The sequence below is a fragment of the Lathyrus oleraceus genome, chromosome 1 (genome assembly GCF_024323335.1).
Source record: "Lathyrus oleraceus cultivar Zhongwan6 chromosome 1, CAAS_Psat_ZW6_1.0, whole genome shotgun sequence".
NCBI lineage: Eukaryota > Viridiplantae > Streptophyta > Magnoliopsida > Fabales > Fabaceae > Lathyrus > Lathyrus oleraceus.
The window spans coordinates 419,833,794-419,857,221 of NC_066579.1; the positions used below are offsets into that span (position 1 = coordinate 419,833,794).

Here is a 23,428-nt window from a genome sequence, read left to right on the forward strand (position 1 = left end):
TATCGTTATTTTTCCCTTCCTCTTTTTGGATAAAATAAAAGACGGTGGCGACTCTTGCATTTAAAATATTTTTCAAACGGGTTAAGTTCAATCAATACTTAATCTCGTGAAAAATCCCGCCGCGACAGTTTTGCATGCATCCTATTATGTATAAATTCATTTCACATACTCCACTAGCACACTTTACACTCACGACCTCACAAAACCCTCCTTCTCTCAGTTCTTCATCTCCTTCAAAGATTTTTGCAATTTTCATCAAGCCCTTCAATCCTTCAACATCATCTTCAACTGTTCTTCATGGATTCTCAGCATCAATTCGTTTACAACTTCTCCCAAAAAATGAACTCAATGGACCAAACACCTTTTTCAAGTCAACAAACTACAGCAACCACCGGCATCGTCTCAACCCCAATCTACAGGGAACCCCATATCCTCGATGGTGAGCCCCACATCCATCTAGCAACTCCCTTTGAGAAGCTTGAAGTTCTCTGTGAAACGTTAGTTGATTTCAAAAACATGAAGAGAAATGGCGTAGACCTTACTAAAGAATTGAGAATGCAAGGGTGGGAAACCTACTTTCAACGCCTCTATGGTCCTGTGTACACAAATCTGGTGAAGGAGTTCTGGCGTTTCGCAGACTCAAATGATCACTACATTGTCTCCTATGTTTTGGGAGTCAAGATAATCATCACTGAGAAATCCATTGCCTCCCTTCTGAACATGGAGAAGATAGGAGAAAGACACATCTACAACATAAACCCTAGGGCAAAATACTTGTCCCAGGAAATCAACCCTACCATCTTCCAACAGAGTGCTGAAGGCAAGCAATCCAAGAACAAGAAGCTACATTAGAACCTCCGGGTCTGGTTGAAGATCATCTTAGGCACCATTCATCATCGCCCTGCTTCAAACTCTTCTGACTACATCAACACAGATCAGAAGTGTATCTTGTACTGCATTCACAAGGGTCTGAAACTATGTCTACCTGCACTTCTCTTCAAGTACCTCAGAGACTCAGTCAAAGACACCAGAAACAACATGAAGACAAGGAACTACATCCCTATGGGGAGACTCATATCAGATGTATTGATTGAAGTGGCCTAATGGATCACCTGATTCAGCTCAGACTCATGGAAGATGTCACCATTGACACTGGAAGACCGCTGAATGCTCGGAACCTGAAGAGAATGGGAATCATTAATCAAGTCAGAGCCAAACCAACACTTGATACCTCCTGGGAAGCATTCAGGGATCAGAGGGAGATTCCCAACAGACTCTACCTGTTCTCCAAGATTGACCCTCCAGAGGTAGTGGCCTACTATCTACAGGACCTTTCCAATCAAGGGGTGAACATCTCTGACTTCATAGTGGACTGGCTTCCTGAGCATCCACATAACTTCATGAAGAGGATGCGAGAGCCCTCTGATAAGTCCAAGAAGGAGAAAAAAGCAAGGCTGGGAAAATCCTCTAGGTCAAGACCTCTAGTCCCTCTGGCTGGCGCTCCAAGTAAGTCTGTACATCTCTCTCACTCTGTTAAAATAAAACCTCTTGCTTATTCTCTTCCCCAAACCACCCCTATATGCACCACCCCTGACACTCCTCCCTCAACCACTAGAACGTCTAACCCACCCTCACTTAAATTTAACCTTGCTACCACCACACTACCCGTTTCAGAAGCACAAATGCTGAATGAAACCTCTTCATCATCATCATCACCATCTCCACAATCCCCACCATACTACGAACTCTCCTCCGACACCAAACCATCTAACACACAATCCCCCACTCTGGGTCAACTACAAGCCCGTGTTCTGGCCTCTCAACAGCCATCACACTCTGAACCTGAACCAGAAGTCACTTCCCCACCTCCTGAACATCTAAATCCCACCACATCTGAACAAACACCACCACCTGCACAACAACCAATCCACTATGAACCACAACTAACCAACCCATCATCTGAACCACACCTAGAACTTGAACAAACAACACAGTCACCCTCTGACATTCCACCACCCATCACTTCTGCTACCTCCATCACTCCCACACTCAATCTCAGTGCCCCAAACTCACCCTCTCCACCCTCCCTAGCCTCTTCCACTGAACCAGAAACTACCTTTCTTACCCTTGAAGAAGCAATACAGGTTTTTGCAGAGTCTTCAGTCGAGAAGGTCAAGTCTCTGACCATCAATTTTGGCATCAGTGATGATCCCTATGCTGTAAGGATCCACTGTAGCAGAGTAATAAGTTGGATGACCTCTGAAGCCTTCAAACAGAAAGGCCTCTCTGAACAAGTTCGCAATGACTTTATTAGAGACGCTGGTATTAGACTTCAAGAGCGATTAGCCAGAGAAGCTAAGGAACGGGCAAGGAAGGAAGCCGAAGAGAAAGCATGCCAAAAAGAACTACATCGAATCAGAGAAGCTGAAGCCAAGGTTACCGCTGATGCTGCTGATATTGCGGCTGAGGCAAAAGCTAAAGCCAACGCTGAAGAAGTAACTCGTATTGCTGAAGAAGCAACTGCTAAAGCCAACACTAATGCACTAACTCAGGGGGAGCACTCCAACTCTGGGTTGGTCCCTTTAGTCTTGAAGACTCTAGAGGAACTGCAGAAAGAACAACAGGTAGTTCGGGTCAGGCTGGATCAACAGGATTCTATCAACATCAACATTCAGAACATGTTGTCCCAGCTGCTCCAACGGATGCCTCCGCCTCCAAACCCTTAGGCACCTAGGCTATTTGCTTGTTGCTTTCTCTGTTTTGACGTTTTATTTTTGCTTTCTGCTATCTACCTTATGTGTTGATTATCTGTAACTGCTCTCTTTATTAATATCATCTTTTTGCTATGTCTTTTTTATTCTGACAAAAAGGGGGAGAACTAAAACAACCCTGATGGAAACATAACTAAATCTTCTCAAAGCACTGCAAACATCATTAAAAATTATTACTAAATTAATTACTTAAGATATGCAGGAAAGTAGCTAAAGCACTAAACCAAGGAAGGTCCGGTAAGAACTTCTGATTAATCCAAGGATCTAACTCAAGGAGAGTTCCCCTTTCTATTTGATCTAAAATATTTTTGTACTGTTCCACCTCTTCTCTGTATTGTTTTGTCATCATCAAAAAGGGGGAGATTGTAAGAACAAAGTTGGTCCTACAATGCATCTCTAAGATTTTGATGATAACAAAGGATGAAACAAAAATGGTACTCTAACGAAATTTTTCTTAAGTGTGCAGGACTCTGATCAAACAATCAGATAGATCAACACATCAGATACATAATTCAACTATCAGATGCTACTCAGAGAAAACGCGTCCAGAAGGTTCTGACTTTGATCAACGCAGTTACTAGCACAACAGAAAGAAGTCAGAAACTCTGGTAAAGAATACTGAATCCAGACTCTAAATCTGAAGAAGGATAGAGCATAGAGAAACTCTGACGCGGTCAGATATAATCAACCTCTGAAGTCAAACTCTGTTTTATCAAGACTCTGATATAGATTCGCCAGTTCAAAACACGTAACCGAAAAGAAATCTGGTTTTGGAAAGAAATTATTTCTAGAAGGAAATAATGAGGCGCGCAAAACTATTTTAGAAAGAAACAAGGAGAGTAATGAAAATAAACATTCTTCAATGACCAAGATCCTGTCATCACTCCAATGGTCATTCTCAATGCCTATATAAAGGACTGAATACTTCACAAGAAGAGACACCTGAGACACACAAGAATATGAAAACTCTCAATCATTCTTTCTTATCTTTCACGAGCTACTGCTCTTACGTGAAAAGCTATTGTTCTTATAATTATGTAATTCTTGCTTGTTTGTTAGAAGCACATTACATTACAATTCATACTTTTGCTTAAAATACTTCCTCAAGTGACTTTGTGCAGTTTGAATACTTGAGAGGGCTAAGGGATTATTCTCTTAGACGATTGGTTGTGTAATCTTTCAAGATTAGTGGATTAAGTCCTTTTTGAAGGAGAAATCACCTTGGCCGGGTGGACTGGAGTAGCTTTGAATTTCAAGCGAACCAGTATAAAATTCTGTGTCATTTCCCTTTTTATTCTGTGTGTGTCTGATTTCTTAAAAAGTTTTTATTTCCAAAACAATTGAAACCCCCTTTCTTGTTTTTCTCAACCTTTAAATGCTCGGTGTGAATTTCATTCCAGTAGTGTAGGTCATGATGTGGAAAATCATTTGGCGCTTAAGTATGCATTAACCCTTCCGCAGGTACACCTACTGGCTTATACATTACTGAGGATATGTGGAGAGTACAACAGGCTCGCGAAGAAGAACGTGATGGCCTGTTCTATACCATGTATGAGCAACAATAGGACATGATGGAATTCATGCGTGAGTCGCAACAACAACATAAGCGATCCATGGAATCTATGCTGCAATCTCAGCTCACCATCACTTCTCAACAACAATGTCAGGAAGCCTACCTTGGCAACCAACTCAGGCTAGTAGAGTCAACTCAAGGTTCGATACTTGGGAACCTTCGCACACTTCAAGAGTCTAACGCCTCACTAGCAGCAAGGGTCGAGTGGCTTGAGCTATCACAGAGTGACCGATGCTGTAGTAGGAGTCATCACCCTTGACGATCAGGACAGGGATGAGAGGGTACTAGCGGTCAGCAGTAGCATGGTCCAGGTTCTACCTTTATCATCTTCAACTTTTATCGAAACATTGAGGACAATGCCCAATTTAAGTGTGGGAGGGGATATTTACTGTTTTTTTAGTTTCCTTTATGTTTTCCATTTTTTATCGCTTTCTAGTTTAGTTTTTTTATATACTTTTAGTCTATTTATAGTTTGTTTTCAACAATTACATGTGCTTGACGAGTCATTTGTGTAGTTTGTCTATTTTTCCCATTTCTTGAGCCATAACAAATTTTTTAATAAAGAAAACAACTTTTATTTTGAAAATTTGGGTTGTTGGACAAGTTTAGGATCATTCGTTGCATAGACTTGGGAAAACTTTTGAAAAATAGATATCGTCTTAACACTGTAAGTTTCTTGACTATAAGGACTTATCCAGATACTTATTATGTTTTGGCCTTAAAATATCACCCTTAATTATTTGCACCATCTTAGTCACCGCTAAGTGACAAACTGATGCAAATAGGTACGATCCCGCGAAAAAGGAGAAAAAGAAAGAAAAAAAAGATATAATTTGAAAGCAAAGAATTCGAAAAAAAGTATTTCACCTTCTAAGTTGGGTAACCCTCACCCGGTTATTTATCCTAATGGTAGTGAATCTTTTTAGAGTATTCTTGTGTATATGTGGTTAAACTACAGAGAATAGTTAATATTGATACAATCATGGATGGGGATTACCATCAGGTTTTCTCACCATACGAGTGTAAGATAACGGGCTTAATGTGACTGCACCTGAATGAAAAAGGAGTAAGAAAGGGATGAGTAAAGTAGGCATGAATATAATATCATGATATGGATTTGTTTGTATAGATAAGAAACTTATGACCGCAATCCACAGAAAGTGTTATTACGATGTCTTTGGTTCACGAGTTAGTACCTATCAAAGCATCATTGATCGAACTAAAGTCTATAACCCAGATTTAATACTTATGTGTTGCTATTTATCTTTTATACTTATAAGAGTTTTGGCTTGAGGACAAGCAAAGGTTTAAGTGTGGGAGAATTTGATAACAATAAAACACACTGCATATTTGGCTCGGATTGCACATGTTTATTGTATTTTATTTGTCAATTTCTTGTATTATGCTTGTGTTTTGTTTCATTTTCAAGTAATAGTGCCCTAATAAGCCTCCTGCAAAGAAATGGAACGAAAAGAGCAAAAATCGAGGATTTTAAGTGAAAAATACACACATGTCGTCCCACATGGCGTTGGCCAAGGAGGGCGCCATGAGGTGTCATGGTTTGACCACGTCCCAACGGTCACAAAACCATGTCTCCCACTATCCTCTCACATGGCGAGCGTAAGACCCCAATTTTGAGCCTAAGATCCCTCATGCTATATCATCATATGCACTGGCATTGGGATCACACCTTGGCATCCTCCTTACCCCTCATTCATTGGGTTTCATTGGGAGAGGTCACCAGGAACTTTTGATTGTATCATACTTTATTTTTCATTATTTTTACTAACCAAAATACCAAAAATATGTCAATGTATAGTTTGTTGCTTTTGTAGGTAGTGTGTGTGTTCACCTATGCTCTATCAAGCTCATATCTAGGGTTTAAGACCCTCAATGCAAGGAGCACAATCAATAATTGATTTACATTGGATCTAAGCATCATATATGGATCCCCATGATGTTCACATGTTATTTTGAACAAGAATTTATCAAGAGTTTGGAGTTGGTTTGCCTTGGAAACCCTAATTCATCTGGGTATCTTATGTGACTTTTTCAACAAGTTTCTTCAACAATTGATCAAATATTTCAAGTTATACTTCACATTACATCATCTTATGCATATATGATCCTCCATGAGTCCCAAAAGTCAAGAGAATATCAAGCTATCAAGTTGGTTCATGGTGGTTGATCAGAGAAATTCAACTGGTCAAAACTGGGGTTCCCTAGACCCTATCTCCTACAATTTTTGTCATATGAAAATTATTCCAAGAGAAAGGTTACTCAAAATGACATTCCAAACAACTTTAATGTTGAAGTCAAGAGCTAGTGTTTCTTGGAAAGTCATTTTTCATGGTGAAAGATTATATGTCATTTTGTTTAAACCCTAGTTTGAAGGTCAACTTCCCAAGACCATAACTTGCTCATTTTTTATGAGATGTAAGTCATTCAAATTTTATGATTAAACTTAAGATGTCTACTTAAACTTTGATGTTTGGAGTTAGTGCAAATTCAACTTTCAAATACATGTGCCAAGAGGAAACATTATAGGTCATTTTGGGACAATACCATTGAACATGTGATTTTCCTCAACTTCTAAAATTCATAACTCCTTGATGCCAAATCCAAATGAGGTCAAATTTGTGATCAAATTTAATATGTTTGAAATATATAAACTTTGATGAAGGAATTTTTCTCATTTGAAGTCCATAGAAAAAGTTATTCAAGGTGGAAGAAGTGAACATTTGACTTGGGACTTAGAAAATTTTCAAATATGTTTGATTTCCCAAACTTCCACCTCAAAGTTCATCATGATCCAAGCTTCAAATGAAAAAGCGTTCAACATTAAAGATGTTCCCCTTGATCTCACCTTTCCAAAAAGTTCAAGATCACCTCATTTGGCAAAAGTATGAAGGACTTGCACATGGGTGTAATTTAAAGGACCATTTGGATAATTTCAACTTCCATTTTTCACACACATTTGCATGGACTTCTAACATGATTTCAGCATGGCGTACATTCAATTATGGATCAGATCACTTCATCTTATGGGCCAAGCACACACCCATGCAAACATGCAAAGGGGAAATTCAAAATCTCCAACTGTTTTGAGATTGAAACTCCAAGAGTCCATCCCTTTCTTTGATCCATTTCACTTCCATCAAGCATATGAAGCAAGGCCAAGCATAATTGAAAGCAAGATCGTGCCAATCTGAAGCTTCATTGAAGGTGATTTTTCAGAATTTTCATCTCTTCGATTCTCCCTCAATTCTTCACTATTCTTGTTGATTTTTGGTTGTATGAAGTCCTATCAATGTAGGCAAGAATATTGAGTTGCTTTGAGGTCAAATCGAAGCAACTCAGTTCATGATCCTCAAAAATCAAATCCCTGTATCTTTTTATATACTTGGAATTGGACAAAATTGAGGCCAGATTCGTGCTCCTGTGCATTTTTCCTTCAAATTAGTGTACTCATTTTTCATTTTTCATGAGGTTTGAGTTGGACCAGTCCGATGGTCCTCGCCGGAGAAGATGACCGGAGCTAGGGCTCCGGTGGTGCGCTTGATCGATCCAGGCCATCTGATCTATTTGAATTGTTTTAATCTCATGTGTTGCTTCTGATTACCATGTGTGTACATACATTGACTTGAGAACATGTGGAGCGCGCGTTTCCAACCATCTGATCTGCCACCTCAATTAATGAGGGAGATCAGATGGCTCTCCTTTTTTTGAATTTCTGATTATTTCATTTAATCCATTATTTTTAATTAACTCATATCAATTTCATTTTTAATCCAAAAAATATGGGACTTTCACCAAAAAAATTCAAATATTTTCCTCTTTCATTTTCTGAATTAAAATTATTTTTTGGATTAATTTTGATATTTTTCATCAATTAATTGTTTTGTGTAAATTTTTAATTGTTTAAAAATACTTCTGACTTTTCAAAAATAATGAAATTTTTTGTCTAAGGTCCTTTGACCTTGTTTGACCTAGGATAAATCTCTTGGCCATTTATTTGGTGTTTTGAAGAGGTTTTAGGTTTTTGATAAAACATAATTTTATTTAAATGCATTTTAATTTGATTTTTAATTGATTAATTGTGTAGAAATTGTGTTGAGCCATTTTTGTTGACTTGTGAAGTTTGACTATGTGTTTGAGCCTTGGTCAATATTGATTTAACTTTTGTTGGATTAAAATCATTGGATTTAGGGGATTGATGAAATGTACATTTCATCTCCCAAAATGAACGAATGATTTTAATTTGATGAAATTCCTCCCATGACCAATTTGTGTTTATCTCATCTTCCCTCCCTCTTCATCTTCAATCCCATTCTATCCCATCCCTTTCATTGACCAATGAAGTCTCAATATCCTAAGGCTAATTGGTTCATCAATAACTTCATGTTAGATGAACCAATACAATTATGAATAAGATTAGGTCCATCCTTTGATCGTTTTCATTTTGTGTGTGGAATGTTTTAGGAGTATGGTTCATTATAACATATCTCTAACATGCATTAACACCAAAATTTCTATTTCCCGACCTCAGATAGTTGTGACTTCTACATAAGTCCAATTACGATTGCTTAACATAGCGCTAAATTTTGACCCAAAGGCATAACATTCTAGTAAGTTAGATTGTAAGTCTCCCCCATTTTTGGGTATTGCATGGAAACTTGGTCTTCTTTCCTTCCTTTAGAAGATGTCTTGGTTCAAGGATCCATTCTTGTGAATAAAGGGTTGAGTGTTCTCCAAAGAATGACTTAATTAATTGAAAAGTAAAACTTCACTAACATCTAATCAACTAACATTTGACTAACTTTTATTATTATTGCTTTAAATTTCAAGTCATTTACTTTATCCAATTTAAATTCAAGTTATTTACCATTCCATTTTCCATTTTTACATATCATTTAACTTGTTTATGTTTATGCCATTTTCACTTCGCTCACTTGAGCCATACATTGTGATTGTACATATTTGTTTGTGTATCTTGTTTGTATTTGTGGCCTTAGGACCTTAAAATACCTAATAAACAACAAAAACCCTAAAAAAAAATTGTGTGGACTATTGGATTTGATCTGAGCTTTGGACTTGGAATTAGGCAACATTCCCTATGCAAAAGGACTTGGCCAATGCCAACATTTCTGAAACCAAGCTATTGTGATTGAGCTTTCATCCGATGCAAGTATTAGGATCCACTTAAGTTTATTTGCTACATGGTCTTGATGCAAATGTTACTTTGAACCTGTGTCTAATGCCTTGTTCTGAGCCATTCAAGGAGTATGTCTTCTGATACATGGGAAGATTATGAAGAAGACTATGAAATTGCTAGCTTGGATATGGTTATCTTTATTTGATGCCTTGCTCTTTATTTTGCTACTTGCTTATTGATATTGCTTGATTTAAAGTCCAGAGAAAAAGTGGGTTTCTATATGACATTCTTGTCTATTGGATTGCATCCCATTGGTCAGATCTTTTCAACTCTTAACTCTTAAATTTTTGCTTAGGATTAGTCTCTCCATCTCCTCCCATTTCTTAAATTTCAAATCTCTCCCCCTTTTCAAAATGTTCTTTGCTTGCGATTTCTAAACTTAGACTTTATTGCAAATTAGAAACTTTGGCCTTATGTCATTCCATTTTTTTAAAATCTTTTCTCAAATCAAACTTGTAAATAAACTTAACCATATTGACTTAAAATTTCAAAAGAAAAAAAGAACTAACACTCATTCAAACTCTTTTGGACCTTTGTGCCTCTCTTAAAATTTAAATTTCGATTAAAAGAAATTCACTCATTTTGAAATTGATACCACGAACTACGAGGTTTTGATCCCTCATTTTTATGTTGGTACGTAGGCACAAGTCTGAAGGTCTTGTCAAACACAAAAATATGATTAATGAATTCTTTTCTCATCCCTACACTCTATTTTTAATTGCAAATATCATTTTATACCAAAATCCATACACACATAAAAAAGGGCTCCCTATGAGTACCTAGGACACTTTGGGTGCTCACACCTTCCCTCTGTGTAACCAACCCCCTTACCTGTAATCTCTGGCATTTTGTTAGTTTTGATTTGAAAACTTCTTATCTTTGGGTTTTGTTCGTACTTTTCCATTTTCCTTTGGAAACAATAAAAGTGCGGTGGCGACTCTGGTTTTATTGACGTTAAGTTTATCCATAGCTTAATGGTCATGAATTTACCACTACAGAAATTAAGTGGCGACTCTGTTGGGGTGTAGTCCTCAGTGGGTTTAGCCTATTTTATGTGTATATAATTGTATATTTGATGTTTGTGTGATATAATCTGCTTGTTGTGCTTGGTGATCTCTAAGTGGTGAGATAAGTTCTAACCCAAACTTGAGTGCAATTAAGATAGGAGGATGTATAGTCATGTTCGACTTGTGTGGAGTAGTCCTTAACAAGTTGGCTTAAGACCCATCTACTCAGTGGAGACCCTTTCTAGAGTTATTGATGTCACACAAGTTATTTGTGGTTAGGCATTACTTTCTCTAATTTGGGGCCCGAGAAGCTGAGGATCCTAGAACATTTAACCCAACTTGGCCTATTTAGGACATAGTGCGGAGACTGTTCAAGTGTAGACTTGATAACAGTTGTTACGCGATACTACACCCAGACGAGTTTCTCTTGATAATATTATAGGTTGATGAGTCAGTCATCCTAACCCATAATATCTGATAGATGGAATTAAGACTCTGGGAACTTTTTAGAACATGATCTACAGGTTTTTATCCTTAGTACACTCCTTTGGGATGGTTCTTAACCTGACTTCATGCTCGTGACTCGTAACAAACTCTTTGATTCTTGGTTGATCCAATCAAGTCTTGTCAATATCAATGGAACTTGGGTGTTGATAAGGTGAAAACCATAATCCACCAAAATGGATGATTGATCTTGACGATGACTTGATTCATCCCTTGACCTTTATTTGTTTGCCTTGTGTGTGATCCCTTATTTGTGATTGTTGCATTCATGCATTCATGTGCATCATAACATTCATCACACGAAAAATAGCTTCAAGGAACTGAGGTTTTATTTGCAAATATTTTCAGACCATGGAATATGGACGAAGGAACACTAAGAAGTACAGTTTCAGATGTCCTGATTTGAAAGAGCTAAGGAAGCTATCATCTTTTGTATTAGATCCCTTCGACTTCAAGCAACGTCATGGGAAGCCTCTATCTGTGTTGTCTACTGATGTGGTTAAAGGACTCTTGAGTGTGTTGGTTCAGTTTTATGATCCTCTCTATCGTTGCTTCACTTTTCCCGATTATCAACTTATGCCTATGTTAGAGGAGTATGCCCATCTCTTGGGAATACCTGTTTCTAACAAGTTGCCCTTTAGTGGATTGGAGGAGATTCCGAGATCTCATATTATAGTTGAAGTTCTTCATCTGCAGAAGCCTGAAATTGAGGCTCATTGGGTGAAGAAAGGAGGAATATTTGGGTTGACTTCTGAGTTCCTATTTGGGAAAGTTACTGCTTTTGCTCAAGCCGGTAGTGTGAATACTTTTGAAGCCATCTTTGTGTTACTCGTCTATGGTTTGGCTTTGTTCCCTAACATTGATAGTTTTGTTGATGTTAACGCCATTAGAATCTTCTTGATTGGGAATCCTGTACCTACTCTGTTGGGTGATATGTACTTCTTTTTGGATCTAAGGAATTGTAAAGGTGGTCGAACTATTGTGTGTTGTGTTCCTCTTCTGTACAAGTGGTTTATTTCGCACTTGCCTCAGACACCTGCTTTTGTGGAAAACAAACAATGTCTACGATGGTCTCAGAGACTTATGTCCCTCACCAATGATGATATTGTTTGGTATGATTCTACCTTGAGTAGTATGGATATTGTTGATAGTTGTGGTGAATTCTCTAATGTGTCTCTCATTGGTACACAAGAAGGAATCAACTACAACCCTGCTTTGGCTCGTCGTCAACTTAGGTTCCCCTTGAGAGATAAACCTAATAACACTCAGTTAGAAGGTCTTTTCTATCAAGAGGGTAAATATTCCCAACATTTGAAGCAGAAGATGGTACATGCTTGGCATAACGTGCATAGGAAAGGAAGATCCGAGCTTGGTCTGTGCAACTGTGTAGATTTGGAGGCTTACACTACTTGGGTGAAGAAGAGAGCTTTGGAGTTGAAGATGCCTTATGCTTGTGAGAGACCTATGTCTATGGTTGTGATTGAGCCATTAACTCTCCCTAACCAAGATGTAGAGGAGTTAGAAGATGCACTCGCCAAGATGAAGAAATAGAAGGATATGTGGGAAGAATGGTTCCGTGTTTTGAGTCGAAAGCATGAGGAGTTGCAGCTTGAGTCTAAGGATAAAGATGCACTTATTGAACTTCTTAAAGACCGAGCGGTGAAAAGACAGAGAGAGCTAGAGGATTCATCTTCCTCTAGTATGCCTCAACCTTCCGGTGTTTGGAAGAAGATTGTTGACCAGCTTGTCCTCGAGAAGGCTCAGATGAAGACATCCTTTGAGTCCGAGATTCAATGCATCCGAAGGAAGTATACACCTGTTGCCAGATCATCTGACACTGTTGTTAGGGGATCCTTAGGATGATAAGTTTCCTTTTCTCTTGTATTTTTATTTTGGTTTCTTAAATTGTACTCAATGTAATCCTTCCAAAGTATATGAATAAAAGAGATTTTATGGTCAATCAGATTGTTACAATTGTTATTATTATATTTGCAAATAAAATAGTATGTTCCTTGAAAACAAAAATAAACAAAACATTGTATTTCATGCATCATTTGCATAGCAGATTTTTCCGCCAGATGTCTTATCGATTATTCTTCTGTGCTTCAGCCAAGATGACTCACCGATACAACACTCGCGCCAATCAACCAAGAATTATGGAGCACTTAGAGTAAGAGAATCGAGAACTGAAGGATGAGATTGCTCGCCTGACTTCTATGATGGAGTCTGTTCTAGCTGCCCAGAATCAGTCTTCTCCAATTCCTGTAACTCCTCATTTTCAGAGGACTGTCATCTCAGAGGTTGTTGCCTCGACTGTGCTTGTGGCTGCTACTCAATCTGATCTGACTATGCATGCTGGATTCCCATGGGGAATGCCACCAAATTTCATGCCTGAAGGTTTTGCACCCACCTTTACTTCTATGTCAGCATCTAGCCCGGTCATGTATGTGCCACCTCTAGTCGTTCACACTCTGCCTCGTGTTGAGGACACCATCTACCATTCCGAGCCGTCTGAGGGTCCATATGTTTATGAGAAGATGGATGAAATGAAGGATCAGTTCCTTGAGCTGTGAAAGGAATTGAAGACGTTGAGAGGAAAGGACTTGTTCCGTAAGAGTGATGTTGAACTTTGCTTAGTGCCGAATGTCAAGATCTCGATGAAGTTCAAAGTCTTTTACTTTGAAAAGTATAAGGGAAATACTTGTCCACTTAGCCATCTTGTTATGTATGCCAGGAAAATGTGAACATAAACTGATAATGATCAGTTATTGATTCACTACTTCCAAGACAGTCTGACTGGTGCCGCTTTGAGGTGGTACATGGGGCTAGATAGTGCAAGTGTTCGCACGTTCAACAATTTGAGTGAAGCTTTTGTGAAATAGTATAAGTACAACATGGACATGGCGCCTGATAGAGACCAACTGAGTTCTATATCTCAGAAGGACAAAGAGACATTTAAAGAGTATGCCTAGAGGCGGAGAGAGATTGCTGCTCAGATCAATCCTCCGTTGGAAGAAAAGGAGATAACCAAGATTTTTCTTAAGACCCTGAGTTCGTTTTATTACGAACGAATGATTGCTAGTGCCCCCAGTGATTGTACCGAAATGGTAAACATGGGGATGAGGTTGGAAGAAGGAGTCTGGGAGGGATGTATGTCTAAGGAAGAGGTGTCATCGAACAAGAAGTATGGAAGTAGTTTCTCTAGAAAGAAGGAAGGTGAAACTAATGCAGTGTCAGTAGGGAGGCAAAGGAGGCCTCATGTCAAAAGAAATCCGCAACCGCGTCAGCATCATCACCAAGTTTCATCAGTTATTCTAGTATTTTCAAACAATTAATCAATGCCAGTTCAACAACAACGTCAACAACAGCCGCAACAAAGAACAAACAACAACAACAACAATAATCAACAACCAAATTTCGAGAGGAAAAATGTCTCTTTTGACCCTATTCTTATGTCATACGCCGAACTTTACCCGTCTTTGGTTCTCAAGAACCTACTTCAACCAAGAAATTCGCCGCAAATTCCAGAACCACTTCCATGGTGGTATAAGCCCGAACTCCGTTGTGCCTTTCATCAAGGAGCCACTGGCCATGATATTAAAAATTGTTACCCATTGAAGTATGAGGTCCAAAAGCTTGTAAAAAGTGGGATGGTGTCCTTTGAGGAGCGTGCGCCAAATGTGAAAGCCAACTTATTGCCCGCTCATGGTAATTCCTCTGGAAATATGGTAGATGGTTGTCTAGGAAATTTTAGAGTATTCGATGTGCGACGTATTCGTAGGTCCTTGGTGGAGATGCATAGGACCCTGTGTACCATCAGTGATTGTGAGCACGACCATGATGGTTGTGCAATTTGCAGTATAAACCCCCGTGGGTGTTTGATCGTCAAGAGAGATATTCAGAAGTTGATGGATGAGAATGTAATCCAGATTCAATAGTCGAGGGATATAGATGATGTCAATGTTATTATTCTAGTGTTCAATACCCCTGAGCGGGTAGTAATTCAGTTTGACAGCAGTAGCGGTAATAGCGTCAACAAATCAGTATCGCCGTTAGTAATACAGTTAGCGGGCCCCGTCCCATATACATCTGATAGAGTTGTTCCATACCAATATAATGCTACCATGATGGAGAACGGTCAAGAGGTTTCGTTTCCTACGACCAATTCTGTTGTGAACATTGCCGATATTGCGAAGGTGACCCGTAGCGGTCGTGTTTTTGGACTTGTCTTTCCGAAAGAGGTGATAGAAGATATGTTTGTTGGTAATAAGGTTGATGTACCTGCAGTAAGTCTGGTTAGTGCTCCAATGTGTCAGTCTGGTGAATCCAACAAATTGAAGCCTAATGATGACGATGAAGTGTTAAGATTGATTAAGAAAAGTGAATTTAATGTGGTGGAACAACTGCTCCAAACTCTTTCAAAGATTTTAGTATTGTCTCTGCTAATGAATTCTAAAGCTCACAGAGAAGCACTACAAAGAGTGTTGGAGCAAGCCTACGTTGAGCACGACATTACTGTGGATCAATTTAACCACAGTCTGGCTAACATCACTTCCTGCAATAACTTGAGCTTTTGTGATGAAGAACTTCCTGTGGAAGGCAGAAATCACAATCTAGCACTGCATATATCGATGAACTATAAGGAGGATGCCTTGGCAAATGTGTTGGTTGATACCGATTCTTCTTTGAATCTACTCCCCAAGTCAACTCTGCCAAGGTTATCGTATCAAGGCGCCCCTATGAGGTATAGTGCTATAATCGTCAAAGCTTTTGATGGTTCTCGCAAGACTGTCATATGAGAAGTGGAACATCCAGTAAAGATAGGTCCGAGTGATTTTCAGATTACTTTTCCAGTAATGGATATCCACCCGGCCTATAGCTGCTTGTTGGGAAGGCCATGGATCCATGAGGCTGGAGCTGTGACGTCTACTTTGCACCAAAAATTGAAATTTGTGAAGAATGGAAAGCTTGTCATTGTGGGTGGAGAGAAAGCATTGTTGGTGATCCATTTGTCATCTTTTTCAGATGTGGAAGCCGAGGAGGAAGTTAGAACTCAGTTCCAAGCTCAATCTATTGCTGAAGTGAAGAAAACTGGGGCACCCATGTCCTCTTTCAAAGATGCACAGAAAATTATTGAAGATGGCAGTTTAGATCAGTGGGGCCGTATGGTAGAGGTCACCGAGAACAAGAATAGATCCGGATTGGGATTTCAGCGAGGGCCATTTAGTGTTAAAATTGAAGACATGTAACCGAGTTTCCGTAGCGGAGGGTTCATCCATGGTAATGAACAACACTCAAATGTTGTGATCGAGGACGATGAAGATGAAGACTGCGCCAATTTTGTGACGCATGGAAAGGCTTGCAACAATTGGATTGCCGTTGATGTTCCTGTTATTATCCATCGCTCTAAGTAATTTTTTTCCATTATTTTGAGAAAATCCTTCTCCTATGCCTAAGGGAGAAGTGAACATTGTTGGGCGTATTCAAATTTTATCATCAATAAAATGCAATTCTATTCATCCACATCTATGATGTTTTTATTTTTTACTTTTTGCTTTTCTGAAAATGGTAATCACATAAAACATAAATAAATAAATAATAATTTTCCATCTGCATAATATTTGGTCACAATTCACTTCTCTAAAATCAAGATATCAAATCATTATACAGGTTGGTTTCAAGTGTACGAACAATATGGTTGAGTATGAAGTTTTCATTATGGGGCTTGAAGAGGCCATTGATCTCAGAATCAAGTATTTGGACATTTATGGAGATTCAGCTTTGGTTGTGAATCAAATCAAAGGTGAATGGGAGATGAATCAACCCAGTTTGATACCATATAGAGATTATGCAAGGATAATTTCAACTTTCTTTACAAAGGTGGAATTTCATCATATCCCTCGAGATGAAAACCGGATGGCAGATGCTCTTGCAACGTTGGCTTCAATGATTATGGTAAAATTCTGGAATGATGTTCCCAATTTGAATGTGATGTGTCTTGATAGGCCAACTCATGTGTTTGCTGTTGAAGAGATCAAAGATGAAAAGCTCTGGTATTTTGATATCAAGTGTTTTCTCCAAAGTCATATTTACCCGCCTGGGGCATCTCTGAAAGATAAGAATACTTTGAGGAGGTTAGCTGGAAATTTCTACCTAAATGGTGATGTGTTGTACAAGAGAAACTTCGATATGGCTCTTCTCAGATGCGTGGATAGACACGAAGAAGACTTATTGATGACTGAAGTCCACGAAGGTTCCTTTGGTACCCATTCCAATGGACATGCTATGGCTAAGAAGATGTTGAGACCAGGTTACTATTGACTGACAAAAGAATCTGACTGTTGCAAGTTTATGAAGAAATGCCACAAGTGTCAAATATATGTAGATAAGATTCATGTTCCACCGACACTGTTGAATGTCATTTCCTCCCCATGGCCCTTCTCCATGTGGGGAATTGATATGATTGGCATGATTGAGCCCAAAGCTTCAAACGAACATCGTTTCATTCTGGTGGCTATTGACTACTTCATAAAGTGGGTTGAAGCAACATCGCATGCAAATGTAACCAAGCAAGTTGTTGTAAGGTTTATCAAGAATCAGATTATATGCCGATATGGTGTGCCAAGTAAGATCATTACTGATAATGGATCAAACTTGAATAATAATATGGTGGAAGTTCTTTATAAAGACTTCAAGATCGCACATCATAATTCTTCTCCCTATAGACCCAAGGTGAATGGGGTTGTTGAAGCTGCAAACAAGAACATCAAGAAGATCATTCAGAAAATGGTTGTGACGTACAAGGATTGGCATGAGATTCTCCCATTTGCTTTACACGGGTATCGTACATCCATCCACACTTCAACAGGGGCAACTCCTTTCTCACTTGTTTATGGCATGAAAGTTGTGCTCCCGGTAGAGGTTGAGATCCCATTACTGCGCATGCTGATGGAAGCCAAGTTGACAGAAGCTGAATGGTGTCAGACCAAATATGACCAGCTGAACTTAAATGAAGAGAAGAGGTTAACTACCATGTGTCATGGTAAGTTATATCAGCAAAGAATGAAGAAAGCATTTTATCAGAAGGTCAGACCTTGTGTATTCAGAGAAGGTGACCTTGTGCTTAAGAAAATCTTATCTTTCAAACCAGATTCTAGGGGAAAATGGAATCCTAATTATGAAGGCTCATATGTTGTTAAGAGAGCCTTTTCAGGTGGTGCTTTGATTCTTACAACTATGGATGGTGAAGAGTTCACTCGTCCTATGAATGTCGATGCAATCAAGAAATACTTCGCCTAAAAAGAAAAGAACAACTCGCTAAGTTGAAAACCCGAAAGGGCGGCTTAGGCAAAAATGAGCGTCTCGGTGGGTTGAAAACCCGAAAGGGCGATCTAGGAAAAAGTTAGAGACATAAAATAGAAAGATTTATCCCGATTAAATTGAGTACCCCACCTTGGGAAATTTATGCAAAAATTAGGGATTATGGCAAGTAACTGCATCTTGTTGATCTTCAGTCTTGAAGACATTCTTGAGCACGTCATTTGGTTCTGATTCATCTTCAACCGAAGCCAAGAGCACAGTGGATATCAAAGTTGGTAGAAGGAGTAGTGATCATTGTATTCAATGTAGCCCTCTTCCATGTAATTTATCATTTTTCAACTTTTGTAAGGATCTATGAAGTCTAGTCATTTACAGACTACCATTCTATTAAATAAAGTTGAGCTTTTTATCCAATTGTTTCTACTCTTATTTATTCAGCTGAATATAATTAAATGTTATTATGATCATTTTAAAATTGAATTTAAAAATCAAAATCATGTTTTTCTTAAAATAATAAAAGCAATTACTTTTTAAGAGCAATCGATTCCATTAAAGGAACATCAACAACAATCTGAGAATAAGTAAGTCCCAAAATGTGAAGCATTGTTGGTCTTCCCCAAGCAGTTGGTTCGGTCATCTTTTCCGAACGGCAACTCAACTTCCCCAGCCGAGTTTTGTTGGTTTCCCCATCTGAGTTTGTATTTACCTCTCTATCTTTGAGTTGTAGGCGCATCGTCTCAGCGGTTTGCATAGACTCAGCACAGATTGTTACCCCGCTTGAGTCGTCCGCAGAGTTTGTGCCTGATCCCTGTTACCACTGATTCATGAGCAATAGTTTTGGTCCTCTACAAGGTTGTCTCCCATTTGATATGGTGTTGACCTAAAATTCCCCGCATAGTTGATGATGCAGGTCCTCAACAAATCTGTCCTCTTTCCCCAGCCAGGGTCGAGCCTTCGAGACGGATAATTCATGTTCATCCTTAACATCTCTTTCTCCAGTTGATGACTTCATCCTGTTGAGATCGGCTGAGTGTTGTAACGATGATTCAGACCATTGACATTTATATCCTTGTGATTGTTTTGTCAACATAATCATCATATATACATATACATATACATTCATAGATTTCATTATTGCATTTTGTGATTCATTCTTTTTATGATCCTCTTCTATGGTGGTATCCTCTCCCCCACACATATTTGGTGTGTCTGTCCTCTTTCAATTGTAGAGTGTCAGCCCCCTTAGGCAGAAAAAATTTAACCTTTCTCATTCCCCACTAAGTTATTTCCTCGTGGATGATCATTATTTCAGCTTCCTCCCAGTTGATTATCTGGATGGAACCACTCTCATTGAGTTATATCCTCATTGGGCTGAGTCTTTGATTGACTTTTTCTTTCTAGATCTTGCCTAGATAGATACCTTGATCCCTCGAGAGTCTGTTACCCAGTAAATGGTAATATTCTTCTTGATTTGCGAGTGCTTTACTCTTACCCAATACCCTGCAAGAGTAATATACTTCCTCTTATTTTCCCCAGCGGATCTGTTTTCACGTTTCCTAAGAAGTCTATCCTTGATATGTTCATCTTAACCGATGACAGGTATTCTTCCCTTTGAGTTTATCCTTGATATGTCCATCTTAACCGATGATGGATATTCTTGTTTTGGTATTCTACCCAGTAAAAGGTAGTTGTAATCCCTATTTCATTCCCTAGACGGTTAATCCTTGATATGTTCATCCTAACCGATGACGGGTTTCCTCCTCTTTGCGGTTTTCTACTTAGCAACCGGTAGTTGTAAATCCTGCTTCTCCCTGCGGAGTCTATCCTTGATATGTTCATCCTAACCGGTGACGGATATTCTCTTTTTGGTTTTCTATCCAATAACCGATAGATGTAGTCCCTATTTCTCCCCTCGGAGTCTATCCTTGATATGTTCATCCTAACCGATGACATATATTCTCTTTTCTGGTTTTCTATCCAGTAATTGATATATGTAATTCCTACTTTTCCCCGATAGTCTATCCTTGATATGTTCATCTTAAATGATGACGAATATTCCCCCCTTTGAGTCTATCCTTGATATGTTCATTTTAACAAGTGACAGATATTCTCTTTCTTTGTGGTCTTCTGCCTAATAATCGGTAGTTGTAAACCCTATTTGGATTTTCCCCAGCTGGTTATTCTTACCCAGTAACTGGTAATGAATACACCTTCTGTTTCCCTCGGCGAGTCATCCTTGATATGTTTACCCTAACCGGTAACGAATGTCCTCTCTGTCATATTATGTTATCTCCTTACCCAGTAACCGATAATGGATAATATACTTTTGTCACTCCTATGTTGAAGTTCATTCTGCCCCAGTTGAGTTTGAGTGTTTTTCCTCAGTGAAATTGTCGTTTCCTGTTTGGTTCGAGTATTTCAGTTTCGCCCGGATTTACCCGTTTCCCCTGTAAATTTTCCCCTTTATCCCCGACTGAGTCTTTCCATTGATTTATTTTCCAGAATCCCTCGTGTCCCCCAGCAGTTTTAAGTCGTATCCTACCCTACACACAACCTTTTATCCCCCCAGAGTCTCTGTCTCCCTAGTGAGTTTTCCTTATGGAATGCATTATTCTCCTGCGGACTTTCAATCTCTCCGGATTTTTTTCCTTTGTGGCAACATTTTCCCCACAGAGATTATTTTTAACATTCATATAATATGCATCATGAGGTCTCTTAGGGACCAAAATTTGTTTCTATATGTTGTTATTTAAGTTCATTCTACTGAGCCGATACAAAGATTTTAACCTTCACCTCCTCAGCTAGAATGTCCTTAAATAGGGGCAGCTGTAAGACACCATTTTTGACCCTAAGATCCCTCATGCTATCTCATCATATGCATTGGCATTGGGATCACACCTTGGCATCCTCCTTACCCTTCATTATTTGGGTTTCATTGGGAGAGGTCACCAAGCACTTTTGATTGTATCATACTTTGCTTTTCATTATTTTTACTAACCAAAATACCAAAAATATGTCAATGTATAATTTGTTGCTTTTGTAGGTAGTGTGTGTGTTCACCTATGCTCTATCAAGCTCATATCTAGGGTTTAAGACCCTCAATGCAAGGAGCATAATCAATAATTTGTTTACATTAGCTCTAAGCATCATATATGGATCCCCATGATGTTCACATGTTATTTTGAACAAGAAGTTATCAAGAGCTTGGAGTTGGTTTGCCTTGGAAACCCTAATTCATCTGGGTATCTTATGTGACTTCTTCAACAAGTTTCTTCAACAGTTGATCAAATATTTCAAGTGATACTTCACATTACATCATCTTATGCATATATGATCCTCCATGAGTCCCAAAATTCAAGAGAATATCAAGCTAGCAAGTTGGTTCATGGTGGTTGATCAGAGAAAGTCAACTGGTCAAAACTGGGGTTCCCTAGACCCTATCTCCTACAATTTTTGTCATATGAAAATGATTCCAAGAGAAAAGTTACTCAAAATGACATTCCAAACAACTTTAATGTTGAAGTCAAAATCTAGTGTTTCTTGGAAAGTCATTTTTCATGGTGAAAGATTATAGGTCATTTTGTCTGAACCCTAGTTTGGAGGTCAACTTCCCAAGTCCATAACTTGCTCATTTTTTTATGATATGGAAGCCATTCAAATTTCATGATCAAACTAAAGATGTCTACTTAAACTTTGATGTTTGAAGTTAGTGCAAATTCAACTTGCAAATGCATGTGCCAAGAGGAAACATTATAGGTCATTTTGGGACAATACCATTGAACAAGTGATTTTCCTCAACTTCTAAAATGCATAACTCCTTTATGCCAAATCCAAATGAGGTCAAATTTGTGACCAAATTTAAGAGGTTTGAAATATATAAACTTTTATGAAGCGACGTTTCTCATTTGAAGTCCATAGAAAAAGTTATTCAAGATGGAAGAAGTGAACATTTGACTTGGTACTTAGAAAATTTTCAAATATGTTTGATTTCCCAAACTTCCACCTCAAAATTCATCATGATCCAAGCTTCAAATGAAAAAGTGTTCAACATTAAAGTTGTTCCCCTTGATCTCACCTTTCCAAAAAGTTTAAGATCACCTCATTTGGCCAAAGTATGAAGTACTTGCACATGAGTGTAAGTTAAAGGACCATTTGGATAATTTCAATATCCATTTTCACACACATTTGCATGGACTTATAACATGATTTCCGCATGGTGTACATTCAATTATGGATCAGATTACATCATCTCATGGGCCTAGCACACGCCCATGCAACCATGCAAAGGGGAAATTCAAAATTTTCCAAATTCTCATGGGCCTAGCACACGCCCATGCAACCATGACCTCATGCCCAAGCTTTGAACCTACAACCCCAAACCCTCACCCTTGAAGGATAAGCTTGAAGATTTTCTTTGAAAATCAAGTTTCAAATCTCCAACCGTTTTGAGATTGAAACTCCAAGAGTCCATCCCTTTATTTGATCCATTTCACTTCCATTAAGCATCTGAAGCAAGGCCAAGCATAATTGAAAGCAAAATCGTGCCAATCTGAAGCTCCATTGAAGGTGATTTTTCAGAATTTTCATCTCTTCGATTCTCCCTCATTTCTTCACCATTCTTGTTGATTTTTGGTTATCTGAAGTCCTATCAATGTAGGAAAGAAGATTGAGTTGCTTTGAGGTCAAATCGAAGCAACTCAGTTCATGATCCTCAAAATTCAAATCCTTGTATCTTTTTATATACTTGGAATTGGACAAAATTGAGGCCAGATTCGTGCTCCTGGGCATTTTTCCTTAAAATGAGTGTACTCACTTTTCATTTTTCATGAGGTTTGAGTTGGACCAGTCCGGTGGTCCTCGCCGGAGAAGATGACCGAAGCTAGGGCTCTGGTGGTGTGCTGGATCAATCCAGGCCATCTGATCTATTTGAATTGTTTTAATCTCATGTGTTGCTTCTGATTACCATGCGTGTACACGCATTGACTTGAGAACATGTGGAGTGCGCGTTTCCAACCATCTGATTTGCCACCTCAATTAA

At 38.7% G+C, this 23,428-nt stretch overlaps 1 protein-coding gene across 1 annotated transcript; it reads left to right on the forward strand.

The window, feature by feature from the left end:
• The first annotated feature begins 1,130 nt into the window (after positions 1-1,130).
• LOC127113336 (protein IQ-DOMAIN 14-like) lies at positions 1,131-2,726 on the forward strand. The gene is made up of 2 exons (XM_051046470.1): positions 1,131-2,144; positions 2,277-2,726. The coding sequence occupies exons 1-2, from the start codon at positions 1,131-1,133 to the stop codon at positions 2,724-2,726; spliced, it is 1,464 nt and encodes a 487-aa protein (XP_050902427.1).
• Positions 2,727-23,428: the final 20,702 nt, after the last annotated feature.